Genomic DNA, 27,657 nt, shown 5'->3' on the forward strand with positions numbered 1-27,657 from the left:
TATAAAGTAAGAATGACTATTGGTGATAATTATATAAAAAACTTGAGAGCCACATTAGTTTGTACTGATTGAAACTCAGTTTATGAAGAAACAGACTCAGACACAATGGCTGCTCTAATGGTTAAAAATTGTCATCTCTCTTGACTTTGCCTGCCCTTTTTCAAAAAGGTGCTCCGGTAGGTATGCAACACCAAAAAAGCCATGTATTGTGCAAGGATTACTTACCAGTATTGAGCACAAAAATATGCTGTTCAGGCAATATATTGATAATCCTTATGAATTTGGTACAGAATTCAAAAGCTGTAAAAATACTTTGACATCCCTGCTTAGGAAATCTAAACAGACATATTACCATAAACAGTTTCAAGAAGCAGAAAGATCACCAAAGAAGACTTGGACTCTAATAAATGAATGCCTGAATAAGCAAAAAACCTGCATATTTCCTTCAGAAGAGCTGCTCTCATCCATGTGTACTGTTGTCTCCTATTTGTATGAATTATTAGAAAATTTCTAGTTTGAAATTTGTAATACCTTGGAAAGCTGCTGAGTCTGATAAATGAAATTTAGTGGAATAGATATAACCTGCAGCCCATGATGGCATTATCTCCACTGTGTGCAAAAACAAAAACACTATCATCAATGCATTGTTAGCAAAAAGAAACCTTAAATGTATCATATTATTTGGTTAATCTGGATTCCACCTGGTTTGCTGTGTCTGAGGATGTGGTCAATCAGTCTAACAAAATGCAGCCCTGCCATTACCTGTTTGTTAATTGGCACTTATATTCTTAACCCAGTCTAAAGCATCATGTCATTATGAAATATTGAGAGGATAAATATATCATTCTAAAATGTGGATGGAAATGAAGGAAACATGGTCATCTGATAAATAGTAGCTTTCTGTATATTATAACTTGATAATTTATTTTGAACTCGCTTTTACTATTCAGCAAGTGGAGTAATTACATTAAAACAGAAAAGAAATAGACAAAACAACCCAAGCTTTTAACTGACAAAACCACAAAAAATGACAATTTGTCAAATGACAACTGACTGACATAGGACATCATTAAATATTGTAAAAACTGCAATGAAAAAAAATTCAGTTTATTCCAAAGTACATCTCTGAATAAAAAAAGTGGTAATTACACTGGGTAACAAAAAAAAATGTTTTTTGAAAATCGTCCAGGACTTTCCAGCTGAATAAGACGAATTTTGATACTCTGAGTCTGAAAATGACCTTGGTTTGGCTCAATCAGGTCAAGATTTTTTACCACAGAAATTTTGAAAAAAATCTATTTTGCATGAAAAAAGACAAATTTCTCCAGAACATCAGCTGAGACACCCTTGACGATTTTTTCCATTTTCCTCAAGAAATATCTGTCAATGTATCCATTGAATTTGATAGAAATTTCAGTCAACATATTGTGAGCAACTGGATGGCAGGCAGATGGAAGGTTGGGGCTCTGGAAGCTGTGCTGATTCTTCCAATTGATGCCAGTAGTATTTATGGCACAGAAGTAACAGTCTGATGCATGGTCTAACAACTCTCCAAATCATCAGAATACTAAGCTTCAGTGTAGATTTCATGCCCTTTGTTCATTGCTGGAGGTATTCCATGCATGTCTTGCACACTGTATGCGGGGCCCAGGACTTATCTTGGTCACCCAGCTTGACTTCAAAGCAAGCCTTGTAGGCGCGCTTTACAAATCCTGTGATGTTCTTCCTGTCCCCTGACAACGTGTAATCTCTGCAGATGTGGCAGAAAATGTCAGGATCACTACTGCATGAATGTTGCTTTGAAGTCATATCAATCAACTGAGAGAAATAGAAAAACGCAGTTTAATGTCAGGCTATGAAATTTAGAATCAATTTGATTGGCTAAGGGTTAATTAAATAACCTTGCAATCTTGCATACATGTATGCAGCTATTTTGAGAAATAAGTTAATGTTGTAATTCAATATATTCTTCAAGATAAATATGATGGAACTGAAAACCCCAGCCATTTAAACATTTGCCTCTCAATTACTTGGACTATCTGTCTTGGGGTTTCTCTTTCTACAATTAGCCATGTCTTGATGCAACCTACTGCAAAATACTTGACAACTTCAGTTCAAAATCAATGGACTATCTGTCCGTTTGCCTCTGAATTACTTGGACTATCTGTCTTGGCTTTTCTCTTTCTACAATTAGCCATGTCTTGATGCAACTTACTGCAAAATACTTGATAACTTCAATTCAAAATCAACAGAATTGAAGTTATCAAGTATTTTGCAGTAGTTTGCATCAAGACATGGCTAATTTTAGAAAGAGAAAAGCCAAGACAGATAGTCCAAGTAATTGAGAGGCAAATGTTTAAATGGCTGCAGCACGGGTAATTAGCATATGTATAGCTCGTCAGGTAGGCCTATGGCTGTATCTAAAAAATTTGACCTGTTAGAGTAAAATAAATGTGATATTTTGACTCAGAACACCAAAAATAGTATAAATCAGTTGAGAAACCCCTGACAATTTTTTGGTTGTTACCCAGTGTTATCTTCAATTGGGGCAGGACCACACTATTGTTGGCAATCACTTGTGAAAGCGGTCTGGTGGAGCAGGAGACCTGCTAAGACTTGTTCACCTCTGTACTCTTGCATCCAATAATGAATATTATCCAGCTTATCCAAAGCCACTCTAGTTTTTTTTCATTATTGAGTTTGCAAACGACTGTACAATGTATCAAGTGCTTGAGTGCTGTCAAGCTCCTCATGGAATAAATGCACATTCAGTACTGAATATAGTAGGCAAAACAAAAAAGAAACAAGCTTAACTGAAAAAGATCTGCAACTAAATTACAACCACAGTGTTTAGGATTAACAACTAAATATTCACAATTCATGGTGTTCAGTTTCAGGGTTATTTCTTTAAAAAACTTAGAAATAAGCTGGGTGAACTTTGTTAGGCTAAACTTAGTATGGCTGACAAGTAGCATATCATCTGCATACTCAATACAAGATAAATTTGTTAGACCTGTAAAATTTGAATAATACATGAAAGGACATAATAAAGATGTGTATTGGAAAGGAAAGGTGAGAGGACACAACCTTGTTAAACTCCAGATCCCATAAGTAACAAATTCCCAGCAAAAGTTTTTCCAACAAAAGTTGAACATATGAATTAGCTACCAGCACCAAAGAACAAATATACAGAGCAGTTTACACCTAGTAAGGTTAAAGAATGCCAAAATTGACTATGGGTAACTGTATAAAAAATTCTACTGCCTTCTTGCAAAAATAAATGAATTCTGCAAAATTCCCACTGTGTAAAATCACCCTTGAAAAATTCTTCTTTGGAAAATCCCCCCTCCCGCAGAAATCCCCCCCCTGAAAATTTTTGGTGTATTTCCCATTAACAAATACTATATGTAAACACTGGGAAAATTACATAACATATAACCCTTTCCCCAGTGGCTGGGCGGGGGGGGGGGGGTCATACCATCTCCAGCAGCATGGCTATTGAACCTTTTAACTGTGCTGAACCAAATGGCTTTCTCAAAATTTTCATTGGATGTCTTTGAAAAGAAAAAGAGGTGTGAAAGGGCAGCTAATTGGCCTCCAATCTCTTTGGTCACTCAAAGAGGACACTAGAACTTCTATTTTCTCTTTGAATAAGCCCTCTCCCAATCGTCTAGGACTGTCTGCTTGAAAAAATCACCCCTTGCGGAAAAACACGCATCCATGATCTTTCTTCTGGTAAAAAATACAAAACGCCATACTTTTGTAGGTAGAAACTTGAAACCTTGGTAGTAGGGTTCTCTGATATGCTGAACCTGATGGTATAATTTCCGTTAAGATTGCTTGACTTTTTCGGGGTGTTTCCCCCCTTTTTTGAAAATCAGGCAAATTTTCTCAGGATTTTAGCTTTTGATATGCAACATTAAACTTAATGAATTCTATGTATTTGGAATCAGCATAAAAGGCCGACTCTTTTGATACATTAACTGTTGTCAAAATTCATGTTTTAGAGTCTTGGTTTCTGTTGGGTCAAGTCACTCCTTACAGTTTGTTACCATGAACTGTTTAATACTGAAATACTTTTTGGTGACATTGATGCCCATAGTGGTTTTTGATTTTGTTCAACACCCTCCTTGTCATTCTTTGAAAGTTTCAACTTACTTCACATTAACTTATAGTTGTTATCAACTTACGTAATTACAGTTCTTAATCAACTTACAGTTCTTTACCACGAACTGTTTAACAAAGATAATCTTAAAATTTTATATTTTTGTAATATCTCTGTTCTGGGATAAAGAATAACGCAAGTAGTTTTTTACCTTACCTTGAATTACATTTGCCAGCAAAATAAGATGGTGATGCAGGGTATGTGGCAGCCTCCATTCATCGCAATTCATCCTCCCTTCATTTTTCTTTCTTTCTTTGTCAACTTCTTTAAAGGGGTGATGGATTTTGGTTTAGAGAGGCAGTTTCAGAGCGGATTTGTCCAGACAGGAAAAGACGTTTTGTCTCTCCATCCTCACAACCAAGGTAAGCTGAACCCTTGGCTCTGACCTCTTATTTGGATAGACTGGGAAAATCTAAAGATTGGGGTCATGGAATTCGCTGAGGGTTTTCCTTGTTCAGATAGTATCCCTCTCCTTCCATATGTAAGGGTTAGTTGCTTTAGTTACTTAAGAACATCCTCAATCATGCCAAGCTCTTGATGGGTGGTTCACAATGGCTCCTTAAAATCTCTGTAGCTTTCTAGTATAAATATACACTTGGTAAGCTCAAGAACCTGGTTAGCTGTACAAATCACAAATCTCTCTCCTAAACCAATTTATCCTGCTGCTCTCTCCCAAATATGTAAGTAAGATTAGGGCTATTATGCCCCAAGTATAACCCTTCGTATTTCAAGGGGTTTAAATTTGGTACAATGTTGAGGTCAAGCTGAGTGTAAGCCACTTTATCTTCCATAATAGCAGATCCTGAGCTTAAATCTGCAAGTCAAATTGTGTCAGGGAGTCGCTTATGAGTGTCATGTAACTATTTTCATATAACTAATGCTAAACAGCATTTGCCCAAAGATAGCTTTATGAGGAAGCAGCTAATAACTCTTGACAGGCTACGAATTGGCAATCTTGCCATTGCCACTGTAAACATATAGCACATTACGACTGTGCAGATGGTGCAGGTACACTTAAAACGCTTCAGCAAGCCTTCACGGATGACACAATGTCTCAGGACCAATCTTTTGAGAGGCACAAAAGGTTCCAGAAGGAGAGAGTCCGTCGACGATAACAATCGCTCAGGGCACCTTTCAACGACCAAAACCGACGGTACAGTGGAAAATATCCGAAATCTTTTCAATAGTGATCAATGGTTTAGTGTTCTCATGCTAGCTGCCATGAGTAATGTGCCGAAAATGCTGGTTCAATGAATTTTAATCAAGAATTTGTACATGAGGAAGTGCGTGCGAAAACGGTCCCCAAAGTGCTCCTAGACATAATGAACGCTCAGTGTGTAGCGACATATCAGGACCTGCTTGAACGTTATGAAACGGGTTCGGGCTTCTTAGACAAAGTTATCACAGGTGACGAAACATGGTTTTCGGATATGATCCTAAATCCAAACGCCAGAGCTGCGAGTGGCACACTTATGGGTCCCCTTGACTGGTAAAAATAATCATATCACAGGTAAAGGTCTTGCTCATAGTGTTTTTTTACAACAAAGGTTTAGTGCTTCTCAAATCGGTGCCCCAAAGACAGATTTTTAACAGTTGGTGTTACTGTAAAGTGCGAAATCGGTTATGGGACAGGATTGGGTGATCCCGAAAAGATATTTGTGATGATTGGGTCTTGTACCACGATAATGCACTGAGTCACACCGCACACAATATTTGCGAGTTGCTAGTGAAAGTGGGAGCGTTACGCTTCCCCAGGCGCCGTACAGACAGGTTCTGGTCCCACCGGACTTCTTTTTGATCCTCAGAATCAAGAGATCGCTCGAAGAACATCACCATGGGACGCTGGAAGGGGTAAAAGACACTTCAACTACCTGTCTACGATAGGTCCCCATTTATGCCTTCCAGGAAACCTGCGAGGGATGGGTAGACCGTTGAAAGAGGTTTATCAAGTCGAAGGACAATATTTTCAAAACTATTGACTCGTAAGTACATTTGTGTTAAATTAATGATTTACAACAAAACTTACAACGCAACAAAACTATCGGAACCTTTTGAAAATACCCTGTATGTTTGTTTGTTTAATCCTTTATTGTGTCTGATGGCTTGTGCGTTGATCCCCAATTCTGGTTTTTAGGGTTCAAGTCCATTCGTAAATTCAGGTCAGATTTAAAGTTTACAAAAATCAGGGATTGTGTTATACCAGATGCTTGCCAATGAATATAAGAGATCAAAAAGTTAATAACTTCGATATGTAAGCACGTGCGTTGAGCCAGTTTTTGGGATACAAATACTGATCCTAGCCTAAAGCCAACATGTATATTTGCATAATAAATGAAAACTCAAACCGCAAGTTTTCCTACCCCTTTGTGAAACCCCCAGGGAGTGCTGAAAGTTCCATGGACAAATCCCATATGAAAAGACGCTTTTTTTTTTCTAATCTCATGCTTGAACCTGTGGGTACCTACTTCTGTTTTGTGCTGTTGCTTCAGACAGCCATTTGTTGGAGTTGTCTTCCCATGGGTTTGGGTATGTAATGGTATTCAAATAACTGATTTCAACCCGTCCTCCCTCAGAAGGAAGTTGGGCTTGCAATGGCAAAACAGTTTATTTTATGCCAGAATTGTACAAGAAAAAGAGGAAACCTACGGACTAATCTTGGAGAAATGGTCCCCTCTATGAAGGTAGATGTGGTACTATTATGAAGCTTCAATGATAAATCAACCATTTTATTGTTTTAGACTTTTTCAATGCCAATCATCCCCTGTGTCTTCACCATGCCAAGGTGACAGAAAATATTCTAAAAAATGGAATGTCGTTGGTCCTGTCGAAGGAAGCTATCACGAGCATTAGCATCAGTTCGACATAAGACTTCAAGTCGGACAAGTATTACAGATTTGACTGAGGAGGAACATGAATTATTGGTTTGTTTTGCTCTATTTTCATTGCAGTTTGTTACCTTTGTTTTCATTATAGCAATAGGAATCTGACCCCGCCCCCACTAAAAATTTTTTGCTTGTGACTATCTTCTTTGTTTGATCGTTTCTAGTTAAACCTATTTTAAAGTAAGAAAGAAAACCAAGCATAAAATCACTAATACTGGAAGGAAAGTTTAACCAAAGAAAGTTTTGAATTGAAGTTATCATGTATTTTGCAATAGGTTGCATAGGTTGCATCAAGACATGGCTAATTGTAGACAGAGAAAAGCCAAGACAGATAGTCCAAGTAATTGAGAGGCTAATGTTTAAATGGCTGGGGCAATCATTAATGCTGGAAAGAAACTTTAGACTTTAAGTCAAAGATAGACAATGATGCTTTTAGCTCACAACTAGAGAGTGTTTCAGCTGTTTATAGGACATTAATTAAAAAAAAAACTTTCCGAAAAAAAGTTTTTCAAAGAAAAGTAAAAGGCCTTAAGATCAGTAGAAATAAATTGCTATCACAACTCAAACTCAAAACGACCAGAAATTACTATTAAAGGATAAATAAAACCCACAACAAACAGAAATAAAATAAAAAATCATAGCGAACAAAGTTACAACAGGTACAAATGAATAGATGAATCTTAAAACGTCTAAAACAAATTGAATATGTAAATCAAGCTTAAAACGAACAAAAATCACTACAAACAAGAGTTTGGCTACTGCCCCCCTCCCAAATTGGAAAAGCCTAAAGCCTACTGCGTCATTTGCGCTCTACCGAAACCGAAATTTATTACAAATATTTTCTTTTGTGCTTACAAAACTGAAAATAAAATAAGAATTACAGTGAAATAAAATCTTGAACTGATTAGCTTTCAGCAATTAATATCATTATGTGTCAAATATCCATTTTAATTTTATTAGTTCTTTCCAAGGACTGTTCAAGACACATCAGAAGAGCGCAAATGACGCAGCGGGCTTTAGACTTTTACAGTTAGGGAAGGAGCATTAGCCAAACTTTTCTTGGTAGTTATTTTTGTTTGTTTTTAGATTGATTTGCATATTCAATTTAAGTTTTACTCGTTTTAAGATTTTATTTATTCAGTTGTAAGTTTGTTTGCTATGATTGTTTATTTAATTTATATTCGTTTCGTGTTTCATTTATTCTTTAATAGTAATTTCTGTTGTTTTGGGTTTGAAATGTTATAGAAATTAATTTCTGTTGACCTTAAGTTTAATATCACCTTTACTGTTCTTTGAAAAACTTCTTTTTTGGAATGTTTTTTTTAAAAATTAATTTCTGCTCGTTTTTGATTGCCAAAGTTTCAAGTTTTTCAACATTTCTTATTTCAAAATTAAATTTTCTTTTTCAACATCAAAGTTTCATCAAAGTATCAAAACATGAAATTAGTGTCGATTTTGTCAACATTAAAGTTTCGAATCCCAACATCCCTCTCAACCTTACCTGAAAGTAGTCACGAATAGATATAGTATCAATTGCAAGCGGTCGCAGTTGCAAGTTTTCCTAGTTGGAAGTGATCACAACGAGTCTCATTTGCAGCCGCAATAGTAGCAGTAGTAGTAGCAGCCTTGAAAGTTTGAAGTTAAGACCCTTACCTGTTCCTAAGATATTGCAGATGGGCCTTTTGGATAACTTAGATCCGTATAGTTCCGTTTGATTTAGCTTAACATTTCCCAAGATTTCGCCTCAATACCCTTAGCCTTTTTGGATGCATCCAGGATCGGACATTCCCCCATTTTCTAATGATAAATTATGCATGTAAAAAGGGACAAATTGCATGATTTATATTCCTTTCCCTGGGGGCTGCGGGGGCATGGTATCCTCAGAGGCTTAGCTGTTAGACATTGTGACTATTTCGAACAAAATAACTTTTTAAGATATCCATCAGTGTGGATATCTATAGGGTAAATATATAATAGGGTAAAATATATTGATAATACGTCCTTCTGACAATCGTCACGTACACAGTGTGTTTTATTGTGTTGAGCATCCTTCTCCAAGGCTGTGGGGGATTATGTCATCCCCATAGGCACAGTTATTTGAGCTTTTGATTATTTTAAATACGACGTCTTTTTCAAAATTTTGATCAAATATTTTTGGAGGGATTACAATTTAAAATGTATTGTAGGGTGCTGGTGGCCCTCCAGTCATTTTTTGACCCCCCCCCCAACACGCATTGAAAGTTTCAACTCAACACCCTCGCCCGTTCTTAAAATGTTGTAGATCCTTCTTTTTGATAAACTGGATGCTTAGTGCCTTATAATTTAGTATAATATATACCTCAACATTCTGCAAGGTTTCACCCCAATGCCCTTAGCCTTTTGATCAGTGACGAGAGGAGGGAGCATCTAAAAAAGACAAGGGGCTATATACCCTACGATAGCTCTTCAACATACCATCAAATTTTCAACTTAATGCCCTCAGTTATTCTTTAGATATTGCTGATAATCGTTTTTCATAGCCTGCAAAAACATAGTGTTTTCATTGTGTTTTGCATCCCTCTCAACATTTTTTTAAAGTTTCACCTTACCCTTAGCATTTTTGGAATCCAAAGATCAAACATGCCTTTTCCAACAAAATTCCATATATGTTAACAATGGGCAAACTGTTTAATTTATAGTCCTTGCACGGAAGCTTGGGGGAGGTGTGTTAACCCTGGGGGCTGGAGGAGGTGTGTAAACCCTGGAGGCATAGTTATTTGACTTCAAATGGCTATCTCAAAATTTTGATCTCATGCATTTGGGGGAAGAAGGTTGATCACTTTTCATCTTAACAAGAGCACAAAAACTTTTGCTTTCCAATCACTGTTTGTACGACCATGCCTTCCATAAAAACCTTGTATGTTAACAATAAGCAACTTGCATAATCTAGAGCCCTTGCCCCGGGAGATTGGGGGCTCAACTCTGGAAGCATAGTTATCTCAAGATTGTGACCGGATTCATTTTTGAAAAAAAGGAGTGTGGGGGGGGGGGGAGCTGGACCCTTTGTCTATTTTGGGCTCTTTAAAAAGGAACTAGAACTTCTGATTTCCAATCGAATGAGCCCCATCCAAAGTTTATACGACCACCCCTTCCATTAAAATCTTATGTGCTAACAATGGGCAACTAGAATAAGTTAAGGCAAGGGCCCCTTGCCTGAGGCCCTTGCCCCGAGGGCTGAGGGGGTTTGCCAAACCTGACGCCATAGTTATTTGAAGTTCAGACTATTTTGAACTATATGGCCATTTCAAAATTCTGATCAGAAGCATTTTGGGAAGAAAGGCTGTGGGGGGGGGAAGGCTATTATCCTCTGATCACTTTTGACTCTTAAAAAGGGATCTAGAACTTTGGATTTCAAATAGAATGAGCCTCATCTGAAGTCTATACGACCACCTCTTCCGTAAAAACCTTATGTGTTATCAATGGGTAATTTGCATAACTTACAACCTTTGCCCTTGGGGCTGTGGGGGGTTTTTTCAACTCAGGAGGCATAGTTATTTGAACTTTGGACTATGTTGAACAAAATGGTTACCTCAAGATTTCGATCAGGTGCATTTGGGAAAAATAATGTGTGGGAGAGGGGCTAGTTGCCCTCGGATCTCTTTTGACTTTCTAAAAGAGAAGTATAACTTCCGATTTCCAATCGAATGAGCCCCCTCTGAAGTTTATGCGACCACCCCTTCCATAAAAACCTTATATGTACCCGGGGCATAGCTTACAACCAGTTTGTCAGCCCGGAGGCATTGTTTTATAATCTTTGAACTATTTTGAACAAAATGACTATCTCAAAATTTTGATGAGATGTATTTGGGAAAAAGAGGCTTGTTGCCCTCCGATCACTTTTGACTCTTAAAAAGGGCACTAGAACTTCCGATTTTCCATCGAACGAGCCACCTCCGAAGTCTATATGACTACGCCTTTCATGTGAAGTGCCTCTGGAAAAAAAAAACAAAAAAAAAACAACATTGAAACCTTATGGCCTTTGCTATAGGCAACGCTATAGCGATGCCTAACTAAGCTCTTTTTGGCAGGTTCTTGTTTTCAGAAACTGGTAAGAGACCATACTTCTGGTAGTTAAAATACCACATTGCTTGCTTCCAATCAAGCCCTACTTTATTACATTTTGACCTTATATCAGAGTTGTCAAGCTTGGATGGTGCTACCGCATTCCTGAAAAAGCTGATTTGCAGGTTTTTCAGTGTTTTGAGAATCCTTTAGAACATTTTTCAAAGCAGAGGTTTTATTGTTGTTTTTGTTGGTGAACAATGATTGCCCTCAGAAGCAGTTAGGTCTGATCCAAAAGCGCTTATGCTTTAGCACCAGAACTTTTCACTTTATAACTATCTAGTTAAGATGTAAATTGCTATATTCAACACAGAGGACCATATGAGGTTCATTTTTCAGCACATTATGCTTAGATTGTATGATTTCTAGGATTTTTGTAAGGGGGGGGGGGCGGGAAGTTAGCCCTCAACACGCCAATAATATGAATGTTATTGGAATTTGCGGGAAACAAGTCTTTTAGTTTGGGTGGAGCATGGGCTTGCGGGTTAAATGATGCTAAAAAGCTAAACTCGTCCATTGTTGCACCTTTGCTAGTATATAGTACTAGGACTAGCCATAAGTGATTGATAGGTCGTATAAAATCAGTCAGGAAATGACACTTGGAGTAGCTCCATTTGAGACTTTTCTTGACTTTGCATAAAAAAATTTACCTATTCATATCGTTTTTTTACCGAGTTTTATTTAATTTTTTTAAAGCACTTAATGAACAAAATGCAACATTTTTATTTAGACACAAACATTTATATATGCAAGCTTGAAAGCCAGCGGACATGCCTAGTTGCATACTAGCGCTGTAATCAATGCGCAAACGAAGACAATAGGCGTTTCAAACAAGCGCATCTGACAAAAAATAAAAGTAAAACCAACTAAAAAAAAAAAAAAAACAACATGAAAACAGATCTACTGTGTTATAAATTGAAGTTTCACACTGTTTTTGAACAGGCTCTTTACCGTCGTTTGTTGCAATGATCCCTGATTTAAGCTAGAATTGAGATCCTGATTTTTGTCCCTGTATGTCGAATGCTGAAACACGCTCTCAGAGTCAGAGGCATTTAAGGCGTAAAGTAGGGTCTATGAGCCGCCGAGTAATTATAATAGTGACATTTAGTAGGGAAAATCCCAGAAGAAATCAAAGGCAACGTATCACACAAATAATCATACCAAATATCAGTAATAGAAATCATTTGAAGTTGGTGTAAAGAAAAAGTCTCGCAAGTCCCATAAAAATTTCTAACTGCAGATTTATACACCGGCTTAATTTGCTATGGATGAGGGACAACCACCTCCTCCAAACCACAGTTTGCCCTCCCCCCCCCCAAACTGAAATTTAATTTCTTCAGAAGTCTTGTAAAACTAAGATAAGTCTGTATAATTCAAGCATCAAGAGAAACGAGCCAGTTTTCTTTAGTATATCTTTGCCTTTGTGGTACTATATGGCGAATTTAAAAAAAAAGAGAATTTAAAAAAAAACACTATTAAAAAAAGAGAGATATAAACTATCTGAAATAATAGACCCAGCATTTAAAAATAAATAACATGTATTGGCATTTCTTTTCATTAAGAGCTAATAGATTACTCTAATACCAAGCAGATGCAGATTAACATTCTTTCAAGGTTGTGGAAAAGAGCTGATAGAAACGGGTGAGAAGCAAAAATTACTGCCTGATCCCCAAACATTATGATTTTGGAAAGAGGCTACTTTTCAGGAAAACTATTAATAAAAGGAAAAATAAAATAGGCTGAAGCACAGAAACCTGAGGTACTCCATAATTAATAGGGAAAGCATCAAAATGAAGATCAAGGGATTTGTCAACACTTTCAAATCGTCTTCCAGGGGAATAATATGGAAAAAGGTTAAGGGTTTGTGATAAAAATCCATAGGACTTGCCTCAAAATTTCAAAACATTTCTGGGAAGTGTTTTCATTATTGTATTTCCGATATGTGCACTAAGAACTCAGGTAGATTCCAAAACAAAAAAATGAAACACTTTCGTCGAACTCCCTCATAGGTTTTGAGACTCGCAATAAACTGCTTGTCCTACTGTCGCTGGAATATGTTGTTTTTTTTTAACTTGTGTCATTCAACCAAGTTGTTTTTACTCTACTGAACATAATACTGCCTATTATTATAGTACATTTAAAGATAAGTGAAAATAAGAGCAAAGTAACAGCTTTTTAGGTAAGTAATTACTTGGTGACCTAGTTCCTTTTGTTATCACTGGAGTGTGCTATTGGAATGCTAGAAATAGCTGTGTCTCCTCTCAACCACTAAAAAAACTTGGAACTGTATGGTAGTCTGGGCGCCAGGTGTTGAAAATGTGAAACATATCACGACGGAATGGGGCAGGTACGAGAATTAGCCTACCCTCCTAAATCGACCATGCTGATTTGAAAAAATACCAACGGCACTTGCTTGCGAGGGGTGGAACACTCCGAAACTTGATATTTTATTATATTTTGGTGTTTCATGCAGGAAAATGCATCTTCCACAAAGTTTAAGGTGCAGTTTTCCGCTTAACAGCGAGATAGAATACATAGAGGTCATAGAATGTCTTCATAACAAACTAACACGATTAATTAGAAAAATAGCAGCAATTACGTACGTAATGAAACTAAACAAAGTCAGAAGTAACATTATTCATTAATATTTCATTAACATTTTTCCAGAATAAACATCTCTTTAGTATCCCTCCATTTGAGGTGATGCATAATTATTCCTCGTCTGAATCAGACTCGGCCTCGCAGCACTTCCCACAACAAGAGCCAAAATATCGCAACCTCTATCTGCACACGGACATCTTTGTCCACAAGATTTACACTTCCAATATGGCGAAGTTTTCTGAATAGTGGATGGCCAAGCAGGAAGGTTTGATTTAGTGGGTACTTTTTATGCATCTGTCCTTCATCTCTCATCCAAAATTAAGCGGAGAAAGGTAAGAGGGGCGAGGCATAATGCAGCATAATAGACCACTGGTAAATGCTCCTTTTCACATGTAAGGCAAAGGAGTCTTCGGTTTGAGGCAGGCTCTTTAGCGTTTTCCGGTGAGGGAACAAGTGAACGCGGAGGTCACTTAGACACGAAAATTCCTTTCATTTTCCGTATGAAGCGATCAAAATCTCGCATCACAGCTTCATAATTTCTTCCTCAAGCTCAATTACTCGGTCGATTTGTTCCAAAATCTGTTCAGTAAGAGCAGATATTCGAGGTAACCACGGCACAACTGTTCTAAGGATCGTCTTCTTTCCTTTGGAGAAAATGAAGCTCACAGTATCACAACCGGTGAAACAGTGCAAAAACACAATTGAATTTACTAGACGGCGGGAGTCTGTTTGCAAGTTCAGTGACCAAAATGACTTTGTCCCAAAAGCGAACCAAAACATTAGTGGTGGCATGGCTTTGCTTTTCAATCGTCTTAAAAGACTAAAGCAAGATGACCACAATTTGTGTGTCATTTGCTTCCACGATTACATCCGTGCACCCCGTTCTGGCACAGAAACCCGTGTGAAGAGCGACACGGGTATCCGCTTCTTCATGTATGCTGCTCAGTTCATTGGCAAATCTTTCGCAGTTGATAGTCTGGTTACATGGAAGTAGCTTAACTACTCCAGTTCTATCTGCAAATCTTCCTGATAGGTACACTGGAAAAGCAAGGACTTTGCAGTCAGTACCGGTCCAAAGGTCAAACATGCATTCTATAAGCTTTACTTTCTTGGGATATCAAGCAGGATAGAGTCCCAGCTGTCGAGAAACATATTTGGTGGAGTTGAAAAGGATTTTCCAGGTCTGTTTCCATGCCGTTCATGGCGACCACTACTGTCTTTCAAAGAAATGACTTCACGACCCTCAATGTTTTTAAAATAGTCCATTATAACGGTTTGCAACAACATGCAGCTGAGTTGTTTGTTTGGGAATTTTTCCTAGGAGATTCGTAAAAGTCCTTTTAGTAAAGTCTACTAAAATTTCGTCTCTCCTAGGAGGTTGACCTCTTATAAAGGGCATAAAACCCACAACAACTCCCACACTTGCTGCCTCTTGGAAACTCGGTACTTCAGCTGGTCACTTTCCGAAGGCAAGAGAGTCTGTCAGAAAATTTAATAAAGCACACTGACTGCCAGTTCTTAAGACTGTGCTTCCACTTTGCGTAACCTCAAACATTACCGGTGGATATGAAATAAGTTCATAACTTAATATTTTTCGCAATAATTGCTGCAATAATGAGACCAAGTGATGACATACAAAAAAGGCCTTACTCACAAATAACATCACATGCCATGCAACCTTCACTAAATTAACCAAAAACTATCACCAGGAACTTGTTTCTCCTCTTCTGTTGTCCTGATACTAAAAAAACAAGGGTCAAAACAACAACAATCTTGCTTTTTTTTCTAGAGGACACCGGAAAAACCGGCGTTTGTTGCTTTTGCTCGCTAGACAGAACTTTTCGGGAAATCTGAAGTTCAGATCGAAATTTAATAGACGTCTCCCTCTTATTTTAAAGTGCCGTTTTTGTTTTTCACATCAGTGTTTTTTAGGCTATCTGTTCGTATATGTTTCATAATAGCCCCATTCCTTCATATCCCCTTCTTCAAATAAGCGAGATAGCCAAGCGTGGTGCCCTGACTATGGTGCAATCAAAGGTGGCTGACTCATTTAGAGTTTTTGTGGGAGAGAGACTTTTCTTTTTTTGAGATTTGTCTTTTTATTCCGTTTTATGGAAATCAGTCTGTTTTTAATGTTTCTGCACCAAGGATGGCTAAATAGAGTCCTTGGTCGAAATTTTGACATTGTATCCTTATTCTCCCTGGCTGTTTGTTTTGTCGTTTTTTCGTTGTCCTAGGTTTTCTTTTATTGTTATGGGTTTGGTATTACAGCGGGCTAGGTCAAGAAAAGTAGCTTTTGAGATAAAAACTCCCAAACGAAGTAACTTCAAACAAATTCTTCACACTTGGTTATAACTTTGGTTAATTATATTTCAAATTATATTTAGTAATACATTTTCAATCCATAGATATACAAACGTAGTGTCTGAATATCGGTCATATACTTGACAAAAGTCAAAAGGGAGGGGCGGGAAAAATAAATTGATGTGATTTAGTACTAAACCCTCCAAATGTATCTTGTTGTTTTTAGGAAACAAATCAAAAGATTCCGTGTCTTAGATGGAACCCCAACAAAGCCTTTCAGTTTGAACCGTCTGACATTGAGATCCAGTCAAAGAAATGTTTTGCTACAACAAGTGATGGTGCTGGGACGTTGTTTGTTGGTAAATTCCAAAGGACTAGTTATGTGTCAGTCAAAGTTTTTGATCTGGACTTCTATAGAGATATTTCCGTTTTTATAGAGGTAATGTAAGAGGCTAGGCCAGTTAGTTTTTTCCTCTTCTGTCCATCTTCTTACTCTAATAATTCTAATTTTGAACAATGATACTGAAAGAAGAAATGTCTGGTAGATAAAACCACTAATAAAATATTGAACACCAGAAGATAATAAATAGTAATCATAAGTGGTGCAAAAGCTCTGCCAAAGTAAAGAGCGAAGTGGCCTAAATGAAATAAACTTCAAAATAAATTTCAATAAATAAAAACGTTTGCATTTAAATGAAATAAAATTTAAGTAAATTAATTCCAATTAAGTAAGTAACTTTTTTTTCACCGTGAAACTTCATATAGAGATATTTGTCTTAGAAACTTACGGAGGGAGCTCATTCGATTGGAAATTAAAAGTTTGGTACTCTTTTTAAATGTAAAAAGTGATTGGAGGACAAGCAGAACCCCCCCCCCCCCCGCCCCGCATTTCCCCAAAGATATCAGGGGAAAATTTGGAATACCCAATACTCATTTTGTACAACAGTTGAAATGTCAAATAACTATGCCTTTGGGGAAGACAAAAGCTTCATAGCCCTTGGGGTGAGGGCTGTAAGCTATGTAATTCGCCCAATGTTTACATATATTATTTTTTGTTGGAAAAGGGCGGCATGTTTGAGTCTTGGTTTCCAAAAAAGCTTAAGATATTAAAGATGAAGTCTTCAGGGAACGTTGAGGAGAGTGTCGAACTAAACCAAAACCAATTGTGAACACAGAAGTTGTTAAAAGGGCGTATCCCAGAAACTGCTTAGGGTATTAAGTTTTTGCATGCTGCTACTACTGCTACTACCAATAATACAACTACTACCTCCACTGCGATTACTAGTAAGTCTAAGGGTATTAAGGTGAAAATATCAGGTAATATTTAGGGAAGTTGAAATAAATAAAAAAAAACACTATGTGGATGCAGGTTGTCAAAAAGACGTATCAGCAATATCTCAGGAGCGCTTTAGAGCAGTAGGTTGGAACTTACAGAAGTAACCGAGAGGCTCTTTGTGCATGCTACTACTACTGCTATTTCTACGCTACTATTACTACTGCTGCTACTGTTGTTAATACTACTGTTACTAAGGCTAAGTGTATTAAGGTTAAAATCACAGGGGATGTTGAACTAAATCAAAACATACTATACGCATGCAGGTTGAAAAAAGGGCGCATCAGCAATTTCTCAGGAACGGCTTAGGGTATAAATTGAAACTTTCAGGGCATGATGAGGGGAGGTTCAGCTGAACAAAGTGCAATACGTGCATACTAATTCCACCACTACTGTTACTACTACTACTAAAGCTAAGGGTATTAAGGTGCAAATCTCAGGGAATGTTGAGGGAAGTGGAACTAAGTCAAAACACGCTATGCATTGTTGTCAAAAGGACGAATCAGCAGTATATTTGGAACGGGTTAAAGTATTAAGTTGAAACTTACACGGTTTTTTGTTCTTACAAAGTGCTTGCAGGTTGTCAAAAAGACGGATCATCAATATCCCAGGAACTGTTAAGGGTATTAAGTTGAAACTCTCAGGGATCGGCAGTTGCTACTGCCACTACTACTATTAAACTAAATAAAAAGGGTTTAAGTGCATTTAGTTTTTTTTTAAATGGCGTAGATTCAGTGTCCCAGTAACAGAATAGGGTACCCTATTAAATTGTATTTTTCAGGGGAAGTTGAGGGGGGTATTAAACTAAATTAGTAGGTACTATGTATATCCAGAATGTCAAAAGGATGTATATTCAACTTCCCACGAACAGCTAGGGGTGTTACGTTGGAACCTTCAGAGCATCTTGTCGAAGATGATGAAATAAAGTTAAATGATAATTCAAGTGTAAAACGAAGAAAAATCACTATAAATTAATAAATGAGACCCAAAGCAAATATAAATTACTATGAATAATCAAGTCAGACCTAAAACGAATAGAAAGTCCAAAAAACAGGTATAGCTTTGACGTCCCTGGGCCCTCTGAATTGTGTCAGCAGCAAAGGTAATTGACAGAGACTAGCGAGCCGTAAAACAATACATGTAAAAAACAATATCTTGGAAATGAAAGCAAAGACAAATAATAAGTCTGAGAATTTAATTCAGTTCTGGGAAAAAAAGCCATAATATCAAGTCACTTGCAGTATATTTTTGTGCTTTTTGTTGTTGTTTTTAAGTACACTTCATCACCCCTTATACTAAGTGTTGTAAAACCCCATAAGTAAGAGGTAGCCTCAGTATACGGAATTTCCTCCAGACTCTTGGGCTTAGAAATTCTGTCTTTTTTTTGGCGGAGGGGATAGAAACGCTACCTCAGTCGATCGTGGTTTTATTATTAACATGAAAAAGAACTTAATATTAATATTTTGATTCAAAAACAAGAATAAGGAAGAACGTAATTAATTCAATTGTAGCTGCTATTTTCATTTAATTTATTTATTTACTTTATAGGAGGTGCTTTTAATGCGACAATTTTCGCACCCGAATTTATTGCAATGTTTTGGCAGTTTTGTTCGTGGTTCTGAGCTTATGGTTGTTCTTCCTTTGGTGGTATACGGGTCAGTTAAGGATTTACTTAGTGCAAGATTTCAGTATGGATTTTCCGAATCTATGTGTGCTGCTGTTTTGTCAGATGTATTATCGGCATTAGAATATTTACACTCAAGGGGGTATATTCATAGGTAAGCTTCTTTGATGCCCTTTTTTATTAATCACCTCTATCGAAAAGCTATAATTCTTTTCAGGAAATGAGTTTTCGAGCAACTCTAAAAAAATGAAAGACAAAACGGGAAATACAAAGGAATAAAAATAAAAAGGAAGAGAAAAAAAAGATAAATGTGATATTTTTAACCATATAAAATAAAAGTATATGTCATTTGCTGACTAGTGTTTACTTTCGATCACGATGTATTGATTGGTGAAGCATTCGAAACCTCTAGATGTATCCGTTTTGATTTATTTGGACTCAACATTTGACTTTGTATCTCTCTTAATATAACTTTGCATCTTCAAACTGTAATTGATCAAAGGCTTTTTTCTTTTTTTTTTATTAAAGGTAGCCTAAAGTGTGTTGGCCTTGAGGGGCCAATAACAGTTATAGTTAATGTCACAGGTTATATACTTAATTAAACCTCTTAGGCTTGTCGTTTTCTGGCAAAACGTGCAAGCTATGCTTGCTAGTTATTTTACTATTCCAAATCCATTGATGGAAATTTTGTATAGCGTTTCCCACTTGTTTCATGGGCAAAAATCTGTTCATTAAATAAACATAGTTCATGCCTGTAACATATATACATAGGAGGACATCGTTCATCTAATGCATACAGGAAGACCATCGCTAAAGAGAAAGAAAAAATAGTAGAAGATGAATATTACGCAAAAAAATATTGAGGATTGAAGAAGGAAATAGATACAAATGAAGGAGTATACTGTAAGTTTTTTGTGCCCCGGAGGGGAAATAACATACAAAAAATAAAAAGAGTCAATTTGTGCCTTTTCGAGTTCAAGTATCTTCGACATCATCAAATTTTTGAACTTTCAGCTCAGGATGCCTGAGGGGGGGGGGGGGGTCGAATTTTACGTGGTTGTAATTTAAGCAAACGAATGACTGGGACAAAAAAAGACCTTCCAAATTCTACCCGTGGTAATTTACAGTCATTATATACATGGTGGGTGTTCCGTGGTTCAAAGATCACTATTTATATATTTAAATATTTAGTAGGCAAAGAACCTACTCTTGAACTTAATTTTCGTGAACATTAGTGAGGGATAAAATAGGAATGGGTTTACGGTAGGAATAGGATATTAGGATATTGCAGTCAGTGAATTCGCGTCATAAATTTGTTTTTGTCTATTCGGTTTTGATCAGTCATTTCTCTGATTGAACTTTTTAATTGTTATTTTATTTACAGGAGCTTGAAAGCCAGCCATCTTTTGATCTCAGGAAACGGGAAAGTGATATTGACAGGACTTGGCGACGCATTTAATTGTATCAGAGGGGGTGAAATGCGAGTCAAAGCCTACGAATTACCCCGTATGGCCAAGTGCAGCTTTCCTTGGTTGAGTCCGGAGGTTTTAGCTCAAGTGAGTTTGTTTCTACTTTTAAAGTGTAAACCAGATACGAATTAAAAGGGTTGAAAGTAAAGTGCGCAAAAAATACAGTAACTTCCCCCCAATATTACAATAATCTCCCGCCGCCAAGATTGGTCACTTAGTCTGATGATAGCCTACGTCAGAAAAATGACCAATAAACCAATTTGTTATTTTCTCTGCTTGCGGTAGGAGATTTACTAATGTATCCACGAATTTGTGTGCTGTGGGTATTTAACCGAAGGCCTGCATGAAACCTAGAATTTCAAAATTATGGTTTATTGAGCTTTAATTCAGCTATTCTGTAAAAGCTATAATTATTTTCTACCCTCTAATCTCTAAGGTATGATGCAGTATCTTGCGAGATGCTGCATTTAAAAGGAATGCAGATCCTAATACTAAAATGTTATTTTTTAACCGAGAATTTTTTAATTCAGCTATTCTGTCAAAGCTATAATTATTTTCTACCCTCTAATCTCTAAGGTATGATGCAGTATCTTGCGAGATGCTGCATTTAAAAGGAATGCAGATCCTAATACTAAAATGTTATTTTTTAACCGAGAAGAAATCAGAAAATAGAATAGATTTTTTTTTTTTTTTAGCATATTTGAGTATGTGTGAACCAAATTTAAGTAAATCAGGTAAGTTTGAAGGTTTCTTTATAAAATGTTGGGGCTTTCATGAAATATTTAATGAAAAGATGTAGGACATAACTTGAAATAGGAATAGGTGGAGCCGGAGTTTGGGCAGAAGAAACTACACTAAGTGATTACTAACTGAATGACCTAATATTATTGCATGTAGGTGCTGTAGTAGAACTTCATGAACTTTTTATTGCGTAGTCTGTCTCATTCAAAATTTTATTTTTACCTCCTTGAAAATCTCCTGTATATCTAGTCTTTATCTAATTGAAAGGATTGACAGTTTTTCGTTGAGGATTTATGCAGCCTTAGAAGCCACTGTATATTTATTTATATTTAGACTAAAAAATAGTGGAGAGGGGTCGTTTACACTCTCCCCAGATTGTTTCGATAAATCTTCCCTGAAAGTTTTGATGAATATAGGCTTAAATATACGTTTTGTTTTATTTTTAGCTCCCACCACTCACTTAACAAAGTCATTAATACTCCTCTATTTCTGTGATTAAAACTTGTGGGCCCATCATATACAAAGCCTGCATTGTAAAGCGGTATAAATTAATGTCTCGGCAGTATTCCATGTTGCAGTTTCATGTTACATGTTACAATATCAGCACTATTTCTTGACTAACAAAATTTTCTTTTTGATATTTATCTTTTTTGAGGGCAAAAAAATTAATTGGACTCACTGAGGGTGCAGATGTTCTGTTGGAGAGGCGATTTAAGATTTCCAACAAAAAATGCTATAAAATGCTGCATGTATTCAGATAAAAGAAAGTAATTTCAGAATTTCAAAATCCCATTTTCTAAGATTTTGGACATATCGATTTACAAGAAAAAAGAAGTATGTTTTATTTAAAAAATCACTTTTTGCACAAAATAAGTTTTTCAAAAAAATGTAAAGAACTCCATTAATCCAAAAATGAACGAAAATAGAATCAGATAATCTACCAAGTTGCCACTAATCAGTATCAATAAATAAATGAAACCCAAAACAAACAGAAATTAAAATAAGTCAAACCCAAAACGAGCAGAAATTAATCTGAGTAGGGTTCTAAACCCTATGCTTTCTAAAAGCCAGAATATAATTTGTACCACAGCGCTGAGGGCTATGGGGGGAGTGTCATCCTCAGAGACATAATTTCCGGACTTTTCAACTACGTTGAACAAAATGCCTATCTCAAAATTTTTATTGGATGTTATTGGGGGAAAGGTGGGGATGGGAGGGGTGCTAGCTTTCCTCCAATAACTTTTGACTTCTGAAAAGGGCACTAGGTATTTGAAGTTTTTGAAGTTTCTATGACAACGCTCTCCATAAAAACCTTATATTCCCCCAGGGCATAACTTACAACCCTTGTCCTGTGGGGTTTGGGGGGGGGGGGGGGGTGTCATCCTAAAAATCATAATTTCCAGAACTTTCAACTTCGTTGAAGAAAATTCCTATCTCAAAATTTTAATTGGATGTATTTGCGTGAGAGGGAGGTTAGTTGCTCTCCAATCCCTTTCGACTATTAAAAAGGGCACTAGCTCTTTCAATTTCCACTCAAATGTGTTTTTTTTTTAAGTTTCTACGACAACACTTTCTATAAAAACCTTATATGCTCACAGAGTATAACTTACAACCCTGGCCCTGAGGGCTCTGAGGGGGCTATCATCCTAAAAGACCTAATTCGTTGAACTTTTAACTACGTTGGACAAAATGGATATCTCAAAATTTTGACTGCATGGGTTTGGGGAAAGGGTGGGCGTAAGAGGGTGGTTTGTTGTCCTCCACTTACTTTTAACTATTAAAAAAGGCACTAGCCCTTTCAATTTCCAATCGAGTGAGCCCTTTTTGAAGTTTTACGAAAACGCTTTCTATAGAAATCCTTATATGCCCCCTGGGCATAATTTAAAAACCTTGTCCTGAGTGCTGTAGGGGGAGTTTCATCCTCAAAGACATGATTTCTGGACATTTCAACTAAGTTGAACAAAATGTCTATATCAAAATTTTAATTAGATGTGTTTGGAAAAATGGTGGGTGTGAGAGGGGGGTTAGTTGCCCTCATATCCCTTTCAACTCCTTAAAAGGACACTAGCCCTATGAATTTCCAGTCAAATGAGCCTTTTTTGAAGTTTCTACGTAAACACTTTCTAAAAAAACCTTATATGCCCCCAGTGCATAACTTACAACCCTTGCCCTGAGGGGTTTGGGGTTGTTGTCATCCTCAAAGACCTAATTTCTTGAACTTTCAACTAGGTTGAACAAAATGGCTATCTCAAAATTTTGATTGTGTGTGTTTGGGGAAATGTTGGGGGTGAGAAGGGGGTTAGCTGCCCTCCAATCACTTTCGACTATTAAAAAAAGCACTAGCCCTTTCGATTTCCAATCGAATGAGCCCTTTTCCAAGTTCCGAAGACAAAGCTTTCAATAAAAACCTTATATGCCCCTAGGGCGTAACTTATAAACCTTGCCCTGAAGACTGTGGGGGGAGTGTCTTGCTCAAAGATATAATTTCCAGAACTTTCAAATGCGTTGAATCAAATGGATATCTCAAAATTTTGATTGGATGTGTTTGGGGAAATGGTGGGCATGCATGGGGTGTTAGCTGCCTTCCAATCGCTTTCGACTATTAAAAAGGACACTAGCCATTTCAATTCCCAATCGAATGAGCCCTTTTTAATGTTTCTATGACAACGCTTTCTATAAAAACCTCATATGCCCCCCAGGGCATAACTTACAACCCTTGCCCTGAGGGCTGTGGGGGGCGGGGGGGGGGTTGTCATCCTCAAAGACCAAATTTCCAGAACTTTCAACTACGTTGAACAAAATAGTTATCTCAAAATTTTGATTGGATGTGTTTGGGGAAAAGGTGGGCGTGAGAGGGGGCTTAGTTGCCCTCCAATCATTTCGACTATTAAAAAGGGCACTAGCCCCAGGGCATAACTTACAACCCTTGCCCTGAGGGCTGGGGGGGGGGGGGGGAGTATCCTCCTTAAAAACATAATTTCTATGTGGAAATCGACTACGATGTACAAAGTGGCTATCTCAAAATTTTAATTGGATAAATGGTGGGCGTGGAAGGGGCGTTAGTTGCCTTCCAATCGCTGTCGACTATTAAAAAGGGCACTAGCCATTTCAATTTCCAATCAAATGAGCCCCGTTTTAAGTTTTTACGACAAAGCTTTCTATAAAAACCTTGTATGTCACAGGGTGTCACGTACAACCCTTGACCTGAGGACTGTGGGGGGGGGCTGTCATCCACAAAGACCTAGTGTCCAGAACGTTCAACTACGTTGAAAAAAATAGCTATCTCAAAATTTTGATTTGATGGGTTTGGGTAAAAAGGTGGGAGTGAGAGGGGGTTTAGTTGCCCTCCAATCACTTTTTACTATTAAAAAGGGCACTAGCCCTATGAATTTTCAATCGAATGAGCCCTTTTTGAAATTCCTACGACAAAGCTTTCTGTAGAAACCTTATATGCCCCCAGGGTATAACTTATAACCCGTGTCCTTAGGGCTGTGGGGAATTATCCTCCTCAAAAAAACATAATTTCTATCAGGAAATCAACTACGCTGAACAAAATGGCTATCTCAAAATTTTGATTGGATGTGTTTGGGGAAATGGTGGGCGTGGAAGGGGTCTTAGTTACCTTCCAATCACTTCCGACTATTAAAAAGGGCATTGGCCATTCCAATTTTCAATCAACTGGGCCCTTTTGGAAGTTTCTACGACAACTCCTTCGATACGAAGTACCCTGGTCATTAAAAAAAAAAATACATTGTGCCAACATCGTTCTTTGCTTAGGCAGCGCTATTGCGCTGCCTATGATAGGGCTTTGATGGTTTTATTTCAGCCCTTATTCCTTATTAAATGAACCAAAAAGTAGTTTTTTCTACTGGAATGAGGACAAACATTAAGACTAAAAACGAACAGAAATTATTCGGTAAATGAGAGAGGCTGCCCCCTCCTCAATCCTCGCTCTCTATGCTAAAGACCTAAAGTTCTTTAAAAATACTTCTAATTCTAATTCAACCACCCTTGTGTTTGAGTAGTCTCTCTTAAAGAATTGTGACAAAAAGTAAAGCTTTAGCGCAGAGTGAAGGTTGAGGAAGCTGCAGCCCCCCTCATATACGGAATAATTTCTTGTTCGTTTTAATTTTTAATGTTGATCCTTACTTTCAGTTGAAAGAATCTGTTTTTTTATTTTTAATTTCTGACCGTTTTTCAAATCATGCCAGGAAATCCCGTTTTCTTCTCATCTGTGTAAAATATCCCCTGGAAAATCTTCCCCCGACAGAACAATCTCGCCGGGGAAAATCTCCCCCGTCCTGCAGAAAATTCCGTATGTTTCCCATTAACAAACACTACATGTGAACAAAGGGTAAATTACGTAACTTATAGACCTTTTCCCAGGGACTATGGGAGGTCATGTCATCCTCACAGGGGTAATTATTGGACCTTTCAACTATTTTGAATCAAATGGCTAAATCAAAATTTGACCGGATGTCTTTAAAGGGGCGTGGGGCGGGGGCTAGTTGCCCTCCAATCTTTTTGGTCACTTAAAAGGGCTCTAGAACTTTTTATTTCCGTCCAATGAGCTCTCTCCCGATCGTCTGGAATTATTGGGTTTGATATGATTACCCCCGGGAAAAAAAAAACAACATCAACATATAAACACTCATCCATGATCTTTCTTCTGACAAAAAAAAACAAAAAACAACAAAATTTCACATTTTGTGGATAGGAGGTTGAAACCTCTATAACAGGGCTCTCTGATATGCTCAATCGGATGGTATGATTTTAATTAAGAACACTTGACTTTTTGGGGGTGTTTTCCCCCCCCCTTTTTTTGAAAATCAGACACATTTTCTCAGGCCCGTACCTTTGATGGGTAACACTAAACTTAAGAAACCTTATATATTTGGAATCAAACAGTTCGTGGTAACGAATTGTAAGTAAGGAGCGACCCGGCTCAATAGTAACCGAAACTGTTATGTGGGAGGATCTTTACATAGAGGAAGTTTTCATGTGGGAAGGGACATTGTTATGAAGGGGGCGCAGGATTTCCCAGCATTATTAAAAAAAAAGACCAGAAATAAAAAAAAAACAAGTTTTTCAACTGAACGTAAGGAGTAACATCAAAACTTAAAACGAACAGAAAATACTACGTATATGATTGGGTTCGCCCCCTAGTCAATGCTTCGCTCTTTAAGCCAAAGATTGTTTAGTGCTTTTATGAAAGCTATTTATTTTAATTAACGGCCTTTGTGATTAAGGGGTCATTTTTAAAGAATTGCAACGAAATTCGAACTTTAGCGTAAAGAGCGGGGTATTGACTAGGGGGCGAACCCCCTAATATACGTATTAAATATATATGAATATAGAAATTCGTTACGTAAGTTAATTCGTAATTTATTACTAATTAAAACGTTCGTAAATAAAATTAAACAACGCTCGAGAAAGCCATTTAACCAAATAAAAGTAAAATTAATATGCAAATTTGGTCTTGATTATTCATGTACGGTGAGCCAAAATCAAAACCTGCATTTATTCAAAAGCATTCAAAAATTAAATAAAACAAGACAAGTTTTTTCAACTGAAAGTAAGGAGCGACGTTAAAACTTAAAACGAACAGAAATTGTTCCGTATATGAAAGGGCTGTCCCCTCCTCAACGCCTCGCTCTTTACACTACAGTCTGACTTCCACAACTCTATTTTTTAACCAATAAAAACTTGAGCGTAAAGAGCGAGGCGCTGAGGAGGGGACAGCCCCTTTCATAGACGTAATAATTTTTGTTCGTTTTAAGTTTCAACGTTGCTCCTTACTTTCAGTTAAAAAAACTTTTTTTTTGTTTAATCAGCATAAAAAGACAGTTCTTTTGTTGTGTCCATTGTTATCCAAATTCTGTTTTTTAGGGTTTCGGTTACTATTGGGCCGAGTCGTGTTTACTTATAAATCGTTAAACCGAACTGTTTGATTAGTTTGTTTGGAAGTATTTTCCAAATATAGAGTTTAGACCAAATGCTCTTCTTTATTTTTTAGAATTCTAAGTTGGCACCATTTGAAAAATCGGAGTTCTCCTCTGCTACCCCCCTGAACGAGAGATGTTTTCTTCCTACTAGTTTCAGAATTAGACTAGAGTTACTAACTAAATACAAGTTATTCATGACTTTATTTTGTTTAATGAATTTTTAACCCGCTCGTTTTGTTTGATTCCTGCACTGATTTCCTCTCAGGCTTGAAAGCTTTGAACTGTAGATAGAGATATCCCAGCCAAAATTTACAAAATGTACATGCTCAAATTGGCATTTGTGCCTCCGACCAGTCCTGCTATTTTGCTTCACCCTATGATCAATTGACGCTGTAACGATAGTTTCGTCTGTCTAATAAATGGTTTATAAAATATTGACCTGTAACACTTTCCACCAATGCACAACCAAAATCAGTAGTTTCTTGCCTTTAA

The 27,657-nt window shown here is 37.1% G+C and overlaps 1 protein-coding gene across 5 annotated transcripts in view; it reads left to right on the forward strand.

Annotated features, from left to right (window-relative positions):
* Nucleotides 1–27,657, forward strand: part of LOC148948610 (STE20-related kinase adapter protein alpha-like) — a 48,470-nt gene that overhangs the window by 6,715 nt on the left and 14,098 nt on the right. For 4 of the 5 annotated variants that reach the window (XM_089094010.1, XM_089094011.1, XM_089094008.1 and 1 more), the window contains exons 2-5: nt 6,904–7,086; nt 16,280–16,492; nt 18,935–19,164; nt 20,395–20,566. In XM_089094010.1, the coding sequence (XP_088950136.1) occupies nt 6,970–7,086; nt 16,280–16,492; nt 18,935–19,164; nt 20,395–20,566 (732 nt within the window). In that variant the 5' untranslated portion in view covers nt 6,904–6,969. The remainder of the gene's footprint in view (nt 1–6,903; nt 7,087–16,279; nt 16,493–18,934; nt 19,165–20,394; nt 20,567–27,657) is intronic. The other variant, XM_089094013.1, reaches the window with a different exon arrangement.

The sequence above is a fragment of the Artemia sp. Qi Xiang Cuo genome, chromosome 9 (genome assembly GCF_049724085.1).
Source record: "Artemia sp. Qi Xiang Cuo chromosome 9, ASM4972408v1, whole genome shotgun sequence".
In the NCBI taxonomy this organism is placed as follows: domain Eukaryota; kingdom Metazoa; phylum Arthropoda; class Branchiopoda; order Anostraca; family Artemiidae; genus Artemia; species Artemia sp. Qi Xiang Cuo.